At 44.2% G+C, this 12,595-nt stretch overlaps 1 protein-coding gene across 5 annotated transcripts in view; it reads left to right on the top strand.

Moving 5' to 3' along the window:
- Positions 1–12,595, top strand: part of unm_sa1614 (un-named sa1614) — a 259,073-nt gene that overhangs the window by 171,423 nt on the left and 75,055 nt on the right. For all 5 annotated transcript variants that reach the window (XM_059652726.1, XM_048550344.2, XM_048550345.2 and 2 more), the window contains exons 10-12: positions 3,233–3,333; positions 7,852–7,921; positions 12,111–12,198. In XM_059652726.1, coding sequence (XP_059508709.1) covers positions 3,233–3,333; positions 7,852–7,921; positions 12,111–12,198 — 259 coding nt within the window. The remainder of the gene's footprint in view (positions 1–3,232; positions 3,334–7,851; positions 7,922–12,110; positions 12,199–12,595) is intronic.

The raw sequence follows: 12,595 nt of genomic DNA, 5'->3' as shown, positions 1-12,595 counted from the left end.
CTCCCTTTCTGAATAAAAGTAAAGATAAGGTCAATATGGTCCTATAGGACCATTGGGCTGCTCTTTCTTTCAAGAGAGAGATCGAGAGAGAGAGACAGAAAGAGAGACAACGGGTGGTGTTTTAATTTGAGAGTCACCATGCCTAAGGCAAAGGGAGAGGTTGAAAGCAGCAGCCTTCATGGTAGCCTCAGCCCCAGTGTAGGAATTGAACCCACAATGGTGGCATTATTAATACCCATCCAGCCAACTGAGCTTACTGACACTGCTCCCTTTCTGAATAAAGAAATTATAATGCTGTCTTCCAGTCTAATAGGACCATTCTCTCAAATCAAGGATGTTTTCGTTAATTAAAACCAATGCACCAACAGTCTCGCTAGCCACTTATTTTAAGACCCGAAGGAAGAAGTCCATCTAGACCAGGTACTTGTCAGCCTGCAACCCCAACAGTTTACTTATTACCAATTCACGGATCAGTGGGATTTTCCTATGTTCTTCCTTTCATTCCATTTCGTGATTTATTGCTGCCATTAGGATGTTACTTGAATCCTCTACAGTGAGGTCAGATGCAATATACTAGTTCAATTCATCTGCCATTTTCTTATTTTCCAGTATTAGTTCTCCAGTCTCATTTTCTATTGGGCGAACACTAATTTTTTTACCCTTCTTTATATAATTATAAAAGCTCATTATCTGATTTTATATTTCTGGCTAGCTTTCTCTCATACACCAGATTTTCCCCCTTTATTAATTTCTTGGTAATTCCTTGTTGTATTTTATATATTCCATCTAACCTGATCTGCCACATGTCTTTGTGTAGTTAAATGTCTTTTCTTTTAGTTTGGTATCGCTGCATGTGGAGAGGATAGTGGAGAGGATAGTGAAGAAGGCATTTAGTATGCTTGCCTTTATTGGTTAGTGCATTGAGTGTAAAAGTTGGGAGATCATGTTGCAGCTGTATAGGACATTGGTTAGGCCACTTTTGGAATAACATGTTCAGTTCTAGTCTCCCTGCTATTGGAAGGATGTTGTGAAACTTGACATGGATCACAAATGACTTGGAAAGATTTTGCCATGGTTAGAGTGTTTGAGTAACGGGGAGAGGCTGAATAGGCTGGGGTTATTTTCCCAAGAACATCGGAGGGTGAGGGATGACCTTTATAGAAGTTTATAAGATTATGAGGTGCATGGATAGGGTGAATAGCCAAGGCCTTTTCCCCAGGGTGGCAGAGTTCAAAACTAGAGGGCAAAAGTTTAAGGTGAGAGGCGAAATATTTAAAAGGGACCTAAGGGGAAACTTTTTCACGCAAAGGGTGATGTGTGATGTGTTTCCGGAATGAGCTGCCAGAGGAAGTGGTGGAGACTGGTACAATTACAACATTTAGAAGGCATCTGGATGGGTATTTGAATGGGCAGAGTTTAGACGGATATGAGCCAAATGCTGGCAAATTGGACTGGATTAATTTAGGATATCTGGTTGGCATGGACAAGTTGGCCCGAAGGGTCCCCTTCTATACTGTACAGCTCTGAGTCTATCCTTAACATTTCTAGTTAACCATGGACAGTGGGTCCATCGCTTGGAATTTGTCTGACTTACTGAAATAAGTCTACTCCATATTCTGAAAAATCCTCTCAAATGCCTGCCATTGCATCACTTGACCTGTAATTTTGTCTAATTTAACATGTAATGGTGACCTGGCAATGGAATAAAACCCACCTGGAATGGTGATAGGCAATGCTGAGATGATGACTACATGTTTGATTCCGTGAATAAGAATTGGCCAAGCTGTTGCTTGACTAGCCTGTGGGACAGCTTTCCCAATGTTGGCACATGTACCCATATGTTAACTGAGTGGACATTGGACATTCGACAGAGTTGGCTGCACCTTTATTTAAGAGCATTGCTGACTAGCAATGTTTATTATCCCTCTCTAGTCGCCCTTGAGAAGATGATAATTTCATTCTTGAAACATTGCAGTCAATTTGATGTAAGTATACCCGCAATGTTGTTAAGGAGGGAGTTCCAGAATTTTGACCAGCAACATTGAAGGAATGAATATATATTTCCAAATTAGGGCGGTGAGTGTTTTGAGCAGAACTTGCAGTTGGTGGCGTTCTCGTGTCTCTGCTGACCATGTCCTTCTAGACGGTGGTTGTGTTTGAAAGATACTGTCTAAGCAACATTGGTGAATTTCTGCAGTGTATTTTATAGATGGTTCACTTTGTTGCTACTAAATATTGGTGATGGAGTGGCGAGTTTTTGTGGATGCAGTACCAATAAAAGAGGTCTGATTTATTGAGTGTTTTTGGAGCTACACTCATCCTAGAAACTGCAGAGTATACTATCACACTCCTGACTTGTGCCTTGTAGATGGTGGACAGGCTTTGAGTGAGTTACTTGCTGCATGAACGCTAGCCTTTGATCAACTCTTTGGGCCTTTGTATTTGCATGAATAGTTCAGTTCTGTTTATGGGCATGGTAATCCCCAGCATGGGGGAATTCAGTAATGATGATGCCATTGAAGGTCAAGGCACGATAGTTAGTTTGTCTCTTGTTGGACATATTCATTGTTCGGGATTTGTGTAGCACAGATGTTACTGGTCACTTGGTAGTCCAAATCTCAATATTGTCCAGGTCCTGCTGAATTTGGACATGGTTTGAAGAGACACCTGAGTACTGTGTATTGAGTACTGAGTATTGTGCCATCATTAGTGAACATCTCCACCTCTGACCTTGTGATGGAAGAAGGTCATTGATGAGGCAGCTGGAAATCATTTTCTCCAGTGTCTGGGCACTCATCAGATGCTCCTTCTGGTTTTATTGTTTATTATTTTTATAGTAGTTAAGTATAACTAAATAGCTTGCAAGGCATTTTAGAGGACATGCAAGAGCCAGTCATGTTTCTCTGAGTCTAGATGCACAACTAATCAAGACTGAGTGAGAATGGCAGATATCCTTCCCCAGAAGACATCAGTGAACAAGATGAGTTTATAACTATAATCCAGTAGTTCATGGTCACCATTACTGGTAAATAACTTTTTGTTTCAGCTTTATTTAATGGATTTGAATTGATAACGCTGGATCATTTGTCCAGACCATTGGATTACAGGTTAAGAAACATTACCACTATGCTACTGCTCCCTTGAATAGAGACTTCTCTTTCAAAATAAGAGTTTTGTGCAGTTACAGATATTATCAGTTATTATCATTTGTTTATATTTTCTGTTCCTGTAGGATTCTGTGAGTCGCCAGTCCATTTACAGCATGCACCAACTGCAGGGCAATAAGCAATATGGCACTGAGAAAACTGGAATCCTGTATAAGAAAAGTGATGGGTTAGTGTCACTGCTCTTTTCATCTACTTAAAGATCTACTTAGAGCATTTGCTTCCAGTGGGATATGCCTTCCGTGACCCCCTGCTTCTTTCGGGATTTAGACTGGCTGCATTGTACAGCTGTCAGATTTTATATTTACAGAATTGTAGCCATGGAAACTAACTGTTCAGTTATTCAATGGTAAGCAGTACTTTGCTATAATGATCAAGTAGCCTAAGGCACGCACTTGTCTTTTTGAAACACAGAGGTCTGTGCAAAATGAGCTTTTGTGTTTTATAGTCTTTCATATTTTTTGATGTCTTGTAGTTTTAATACTTTTGTACAAAGTAATGTAACAAAAGCCTTTCTTAGAAAAAGACATTTGAACAGTATTAACCCATTTCCACTTAAAATATTGCCTTTTACAACTATCAGCAATATATGTTAAGGTTAATCTTAAAAACTCCTGAACACAAATATAAATACATAGCAAGATAATAAAGTGTGAAGCTGGATGAACACAGCAGGCCAAGCAGCATCTCAGGAGCACAAAAGCTGACGTTTCAGACCTAGATCCTGAGATGCTGCTTGACCTGCTGAGTTCATCCAGCTTCACACTTTATTATCTTGGATTCTCCAGCATCTGCAGTTCCCATTATCTCTATAAATACATAGCGTTTTTTTTTAATTCTGTTTATTTTGCATTGCTCTGCTCCATTTCTCTATTTCAAGATTTCATTCCTTAAAGGGAACAATAAGTACCAGTAAACCTTAGATGCTTTACTCAAATAAATATTATTCACTAGCACAAAAGCAAAATATTGCAGATGCTGAAATTTTGAACTAAAATTTTGAAATGCTGGAAACACTCAATGTGTCAGACAACATCTGTGCAGAAAGAAGTAGAACTAAAATTTAAGATCAATGATTTTCAATTGAACTGGAAATGTTAGCTGTGTAATACCCTTTAAGCAAGGAAGAAAGCACAGGAAGGAAGAGAGGAAGAACAAAAGAAGAGGTCTATGATACGATGGAAAGAAAATGAAATTAGATGACAGAAGCAATGGTGGTGCAAGGTGAACGGAAAGTTACTGGAACAAGGTAAAAACAAAAGATGGAGCTAGGAGATGCTTAAATCAGAATTTCAGTATCATTATCAATTGCTGCTTTCTGAATAAAATGGGCCAGAAGTTATGATTTGAATTGGTTGAACTCAGTGTTGGTTAAATGGTACAAAAATTACTAATTACAACATGAAGTGCTCTTCCTCAAGCTTCATTGAGATGATGGTCAGTTAATACGAAATTAGGTGAATGTTTATCATGAAGAAAGGAGGTTTGAGCAGACAGTCAGGTGTCATAGCAGGCAATGGTCCTGTCAAGAAAGGGAAGGGAGAATGTGTTTGGTGGTGGAATCATGGAGGAAGTGGCAAAATGGCAAAAAATGAACAGCTGAAAGTGGAATTGTTAATGTCAATGAAATTCTATCGTGGTTCTGGGAGGGACTGGAAAGAGTGAGAGAAATGAGAAGTGGAGCAGTTGCAATCAAGGCTCTTATCAACCACAGGGATGGGAATTCAAAAGGATCGGTTTCCTCTGCAACAGCCTAGTCCATTCCTCAAGCAATACCAACACCTACCTTCCTTTGCAAGCAACGGGTGATGCAGTTTTAGGATCCTCCCTTCACACTGTTTAGGGCTCAGTCATTCTTTCAGGATAGTACAACAATTTATTGGTACTTCTTCTGTTTAATTCACTGTATTCGCTACTCACAATGTGATGCCCTCTCCGTTGCAAAGATCAAATGTAGCTTGGGATTCACTTTGGTAAATTTTAATTCTTCCTGTTACCTGTCATTTTAAATCTCTCTCCAGCTCCAAATCTGCATTTTTCATTCTCAATCACCTACCGTGTTCCAGTGATCATTAGAGGTTAAGCCCAAGGAACAATGAGATACTTTACCAACTTCTGACTTAAATTTGAGTTAATCAATTTCAGGTTATAATCTCTTTGTCCATTTTCTGAGCAGCTGTTAACACCAGTTCTGTTATTCCTACATCCCTCCTCTAGGGCTCTTGTTGTGCAGTGGTAATGTCCTGACCTCTGATCCAGGAGTCCTACGTTCAAGTCACTCCTGTCCCAGATGCATGGAACAAAATTGCTGAATATGTTAATTAGAAAATATCTATATTCCTGCACCAGCCCCAGGTTTTGTTTCTTTACTTGTCACATTGCCATTTCCTTTTGCTGTGTATCACCATTTCTGTTGTCTTTTAATTCCTTCTGCTTCCCCTGTTATCATGGGGCTTCTCTTTTGACTTTTACCTTGATTCCCATTTTCCCTTCCTTTTGTTCTTGCTTCAAACCTGTCATTATTTAACTTTTGATGAGCGATTATCAATGTGAAACATTCCAGGGAACTTTCCCAGGGAACTGGAGATAGGAAGGACTGATAAAATCACTGAAAAAAAGGGTTTTGCTGGTTCTGAATGCATCCCTACCTATCATTCCTACCATTGTTCACAGATCTTACTTTGCTGAAGTAACAATAATTCACCTAGCAGCATGGGAAGCCAATAAAGGCTTGTAAACAACTAATTAACTGCACTTTTCTGGAGCAAGTAGGACTTTATGGATGCAGCACTAGATTTCCACTGTGACTGCAGTTTGTCAGATAGCAGAAGTCAATGTGGAACTGGGAGTTGAGTGACGTGACAAATTAATTAAATCCACCACTATAGGATACAAACTGGGGGACTTTTGTGGTACAGAGGTACAGTCCCTAACCCTGGGCCAAGAGGCCTGTGTTCAAGCCTCACCTGCTATAGACGTATACAATAACACTTCTGAACAGGTTGGTTAGGAAAAATAGATTAAATTTTTAAAAGATGCAAATCAGAATGTCTGAGATTCTCTACAATTTTCTTGCTATCAGTTGATTGCAATAAGTAGTCCACGATTGAGGGACATCCTCGATGGGGGTCTTTTAATTGGATACTTCCTGGCAAGTTATCTCACAAGCTGCACTGCTGCTGAGAATTAAGTCAGGACCTAAAAATGGTCATGATGGGGCTCTTGTATTGCAGTGGTAGCCTCACTGCCTCTGAACCAGAAGACCTGTATTTAAGCCTTGTCCAGACTTGTGTATTAACATCTCTGAGCAAGTTTTTCAGAAAATATAGAACAGTCTTTAATTCTCATAGAACAGTGTGTTCAGCTGTTAACCAAAAGACTGGTGGTTCAAAACCACCAAGGGACAGAACCCTCCAAATTTTAACATTCTGTGGCACAGAGGTAGTGTCACCAACCCTCGACCAAGAGACCCAAGATCAAGTCCTACCTACTGCAGAAGTGTGCAGTAACACCCCTGAACATGCTGATTAGAAAATAGATTAAATTGTTAAAAGTATTGATCTGACTGCTGAAAATATTCAATATCTGAATGATTCATTCCATTAATTCGGTACCTTTCTCTACAAATGCTGCCTAATCTGCTGGCCATATCCAGAATTTTCTGATTGTATAACTATTATTCACATGTTACCTTGATAATCAATGTTATCAGATGTCTGTCTGTTGGGGCATTGTCATGTCTTTGTTGAAAGCACAAAAGCATGCACTTCTAGCTCTGTAACAGTTAACTGCTAAGAATATCATCATCTGAGTGGCATGAGCGCTTATAACTTAGAACAGATATGAAACTTTTGATTTTTTTGCTTTCTATTGCTCTACAGCTCTTTAGATAAGTTCACTAAGCCATAAACAACAACTTGCATTATGAAGCAACTTAACTGCAGCAGACCATCCCAAGTTACTTCGCAGTTGGGACTCAGGTCTGAGTAAGATGATCAGCCATGATCATATTGAATGGCAAAGCAAGCTCAAAGGGCTGTCTGGTCTACTCCCACTCCTATTTCCTTTGTTTCTATATTTCAGAACTGGAAAAAGATAGCCTTGGATTGACAGAGGTTTTAAACACAGTTTAGATTGTACACATGAAGAAATTAGGGTTTAAAGGCAAAGGCTCAGAGTTTCTGAAATGTTGACTTTGCCCATGTTGAGCTGCAAGAATTTCTGCCTTATCCTTGTGTCCTGTCTGATGTTGACACTATGACCACGTCATTCAACTACGAGACAGAATTACTCCAGGACTGTCTCTGACTGGGGATGCTATCAACAGTGTAGGTGACGCAGATTGCCGTTCAACTTAATTATGAAGTCAGGGCAAGGGGTGGCACGAATGTGGAGTGTAGGAAAAGAGGCAGTAGTACAGTCTTCAGCAGAGTCAGCATCATCCAGCCTTTAACAACCAGTGGATGAGTAAAAATTAGACAAAGCAATAAGGTGAATATGGTTTACCACAGACGATATTTGCTATCATGACATTAGAGCCAAGGAGGAGCCTACAGATGAGTGATTACATGACAAGTGATTATGAATTCCAAACAGTGCATTGCTGTTACAAAGTTGTATTTGCTAATATTTTCAAGGTGAAAATGTTCTTTCACATAGCATATAATACGCATTTTCTCCTATTCAGGTTGAGGAAAGTTTGGCAGAAGAGGAAATGCATCGTAAAGAACTGTTACCTGATCATTCCACATGGAACAGTGAGTTCAGCATGAGAAAGAGATTGGAACATTATTTATTGGTTTTGTTTGGTAGAAAATGCAAATCATTTTACAGCAATCTGACTGAATAACATCTCCTTAAGTCCTTTATATTCAATAAGACTTTTTCCTGAGAACTACAAGGATTTAATTAGCAGGAAATATGGAAAACATTAAGAAATTTAAAAGGAAATTGCCATTGTGAATAAATACATAGAGTGGTTGTATATGGTTTCCAATGAGTTAATTTTCTGCACAGAGGCAGCAGAAAGTCATTGCACACCTCCTTCAAATGAACTGAGTCCATTTTCTAACGGGAATAGACATTAAGAGTATAACAAGTGGCTGCTGGCAGACAAAGATCAGATAGTGCGAGGGCTGCTCATTGGCATCCAGCTGAGTAGCAGAAAGATGTCCTGCCAGAGAAAAAGAGAAGGCCACGGTGCCACAAGTAAAATTTGTCCAAGGACTGGAGGGCTCTGGTCAGCTCGTCCAGGGATATCGGCCGGTCCAGCCACTCCCTCGTGCCGTCCGTGGGCTTTGCGTCGTACAGTCCGGCATAGAAGGATCTGCTGATCCTCAAAATGTCGGGCCGAGACGACGTCACCAAGCCGTCGTCCTCCTTCAGCCGGCTAAGCACAGAGCTCTCTGTGCACTTTCTGAAAGAAGAAACGCGAGCACGTCTCGTCCTGCTCCACGGAGCAGACCCTGGACCGGAAGGTTATCCTGGAGGCCTCCGTGGCGAAGAGCGAGGCTTGCTGACCCCTCACCTCATGGAGGTCCTCCGTGACATCGACCCCCATCAACTGCAGAAGGAGCAGGTTCTGCACCCTTTTCTGGAGTCGTGACAGCTTTCCCTGCCCCTCTCTTGCCTTCCTTGAGGACAAAGAACCTCTTGATGTTCTCCTTCACCGTCTCCTGGAGACTCAAACAAGGGTTTCACGGTTCTCCAACCGGCATACTCCCTCGTAAGCACCTCGACGTTCTCTGGGGTCAACAAAGTCATGTTGAGCTTCCACGTCCCCTTGCCGGCCAGCTGGTCGTCCTGTAAGTGACAGTCGGCCAGCAGGAGGCAGTGGTCAGAGAAGAACACCGGCTCGATGCCGGTGGACCTGACCGAGAACGCCCGTGACACAAACAGGAAGTCTATCCTTGAGCGGATAGACCCGTCTGGCCGCGACCAGGTGTACCTCTGCTGCACTCTGTCTGCAGGGGTGCTGAAGACGCCAAGCAGCTTGGCGCTTCACCGTGCCCATCAGGAATCTGGACGTGACATCCAGTTGACTCCCCCCACCCGCTGTCCCCACGCCGGATCTTCCATCTGCGTCGATAATGCAGTTGAAGTCTCCGCCTAGGGTGACCGGCCTGGCGGTAGCCAGCAGGGTTGGAAGCCGCTGCAGGACGGCCAACTGCTCACTCCGTACCGCTGGGGCATACACGTTGATCAGCCTCAGGGGAGCGTTCCTGTAGGTGACGTCAGCCACTAGGAGGCGCCCCCCCCACCACCTCCTGAACTTGAGAGATGGTGAAGTTGTGCCCCCGCAGCAGAATAGCCAGGCCCAAGGAGCGACAGTTGTTACCTCCCGACCAGATTGAAGGCCCACTGGTCCGGCGTGCCTTGACGCTGTTCAGGTAGGCCAACGTGGAGACACATCTTGCGGTGGACTTGACGCTGCGCACATGAATGCTCGTAACCTGTATCCCCGTTGTGGGCAGTGACCGCAGTACCCTCCCCAAGTCCTAGGTCCAGCCCCTCCATCTGTCCCTTCATGCCCGTTGCCCGGGCTAACTGCTGGACGCTCTCTGGGCTCAGGAAACCGTCTGTGCTGCCTTCCGGGTGGCATCCCCCCGTCGGGGGTATGGAGGCAGGAGAGTCTGGCTCTGGGTCAGGCTGGGGATGCGCTGTTTCCTCCTTCCCGCCTGGAAGTTCCAGGGGGCCCCCCAGGGTCCCAGCGGCACGTGACTGGGTGTTGGACGGAGCCTCAGGACGCCTCCCGTCACCTGGAAGCAGGGTTCTGCTTTCCTTCTCCCTCGAGATCTTTAGCTTCTGCTTTGGGCGGGCCCCCTCCGAATCTCCCTCAGAGGAACTCTTATAGTCGCCCTGTAGCTGCCTCTTCCTGCCTGGTGGTTGCAGTTCCTGGGCCCGCCGACGTGCCTTCCTCCTCGCTTTACGGACCATCGTCCACTCCCCTGGATCATCTGTCATCGCCTCCATCGACTCCGGGTTGTCGGGGCGGGGGGGAGCAAAGCCTGGAGGGGCGCTTTGCTGGCCTCGGGCCCATCCTGCGGGGCTGGGCCCTCCTGCACATTAGTGGGGTCCTTGCAGGGCCCTGGTGCCTTCCTCTCCTCCGGGGGGGGGGCTGGCCCCGCATTGCCCCTGTCGGCGACCTTGGCATAGGTGTCCCCCACCGTGGACATGCCCTATAGAAGTGGCCCGCTTCCCCACAAAGGTTGCAGCTTTTTTCTCATGGGCAATCCTTTGCAAGGTGTTCCTCCTCCCTGCAAATGGTGGCTTTGCAGTCGGCCGCCACGTGACCTGACCTACCACAGGCATGGCAGACTCTAGGTTGCCCTGCGTAGGTTAGGTAGCCCTTGCTCCTGCCGATCACAAAGCTGGATGGTGGGTGTACAATGTTCCCATCCGCGCCCATCCTCAGCGTCACCTTGACCTGCCTCTTACTGGTCCAGATGCCAAAGGGGTCCATGATGTCAGTTAGGTCCCCTTCCACCTTCACGTACCTTCCAAGGAAGGTCAGGACATCAACTACTGGCACATGCGGGTTGTACATGTGTACAGTCACCATACAGCTCCTCTGCGCTGGCATCACGACCAGTGGGACAGCGGTCAATACAGAGAGGGGGCCCTCCCCTCCTTTCTCCTTGAAAACCTCCAGGAAGCGCTCGCAAAGCTTGGCATTCCTGAAGGTTACATCATAAAAACCTCCTCCGGGGAAATCCTGCAGGCAGTAAATGTCCTCAGCAGCGAGCCCACAATAGTCCAACAGGACCCTCTTCACGAAGGAGGTGCAGTCCACGGGTGCACCTTCATCCACCTTCTTCACGGAAACACGGATGGTGTTCCGGACCCCCTGTCCTGGGGCACGAGCACTTGCCGCAGCCATCGTTGCAGGTTGGCTGCTCCCATGAATCAGCGTTAGGCCGAAGCCAGCATTACGATCCACCAGTTGCAAGGGTGCACAGCCAACCCAACATCTTCCTTCCACCTCCAACACAGTCACGCTGTCCTCCTCTCGGTCCACAAAAGAGTGGGTCTTTATTTTGTTCCGGATGTAAGCGGGTTCAGTGAGCTGGAATGTTTGTTCCCAGACAATCAGTCACCATTCTAGGTAACATCAACAGTGAGCCTCTAGTGAAGCACTGGTGTTATGTCCCGCTTTCTATTTATCTGTTTAGGGTTCCTTGGGTTGGTGATGTCATTTCCTGCATTGGTGATGTCATTTCCTGTTCTTTTCTCAGGGTGGTAGATTGATTTGGAGCCAATCTACCATCCTCTGAGAAAAAGAACAGGAAATGACATCACCAATGCAGGACATGACATCACCAACCCAAGGAAACCTAAACAGATAAATAGAAAACAGGACATAACACCAGCGCTTTACTGGAGGCTCACTGTTGATGTTAGCTAGAATGGGGACGAAACGTCTGAAAACTAACCTTGCAGCTCAGTGAGCAAACTCACATCCACAAACTCAACATGAGCTACAAACCTTCTCAAAACTTACTTTCGTTGAAAGTCCTTGGTCAGCAATCAGTATTGGCAAGTTGGTAGATTTTATTTTCCTTTCCACAGTCCTCATATTAGTCTTGATGCCCGAACAGTCCCTAGTGATTTTAATAACTGCCTTGGATGTGCAATGACACACCTCCAGGGCAGGTGGGTCTTCAACACAGGCCTTCTGGCTTCAGGGAGGGATGCTGCCAATGCTTGGAACTCCTTAAGTAGATCAAGGATTAGAATGAAAATGTTCCAATTGCCTTCAATGCCCCTGAACTAAGGGTAAGAGTGCATTTGGAACATTCTTATTCTGAGAAATATATGCCTACTGAAACACTTAGAGACATCAGTTATAATATAATGTCATTGGATTTGATTGTCTTCTAAGTTGTGTCTTGTCAATGAAGTTACAGGATGTGTCATCTTAAAATCTTTTATTTCTGTTTCCCCCAGCCCAACCGACAGCCAGCAAAGCTCAACCTGCTAACCTGTCAAGTGAAACCCAGTTTGGAAGATAAAAAGTGTTTTGATCTTATTTCACGTATGAACTATCAATTGATTTTCTTTCCCCAGTTTTTGTATGGCATTTATTTATGACTTCATGATTTATGTTGATTAATGTTTGTCTCTTCTTCCTTTTAGTAGTCAGAATTTGCAATATCGATTCATGTGATAATATCGTCAGAGACAGTGCTCCATGTTATTTGTCACATTTAAGTTCCTTTATTATGTTGTTGTGGGAACCCTAACACTCAGCCAGCGCAGTGAATATGGTGCTGCCAATTGACTCTTGGTGGTCGACATTAGCATTCACCATATTCTGTTTCCTTACTACCTTCAATTTGTCCTCCAATTGGTGTTCAAATTGGAGAAGAACAGATTCACCCACTGAGGGATGTGCAGTATATTTATAATCAGCAGGGGGTCTCCTTGTCCAT

Source organism: Stegostoma tigrinum, chromosome 19 (genome assembly GCF_030684315.1).
Source record: "Stegostoma tigrinum isolate sSteTig4 chromosome 19, sSteTig4.hap1, whole genome shotgun sequence".
Taxonomy (NCBI): domain Eukaryota; kingdom Metazoa; phylum Chordata; class Chondrichthyes; order Orectolobiformes; family Stegostomatidae; genus Stegostoma; species Stegostoma tigrinum.
Note: the sequence above shows the minus strand (reverse complement) of the source record. Positions and strands in the feature narration are given on the sequence as shown.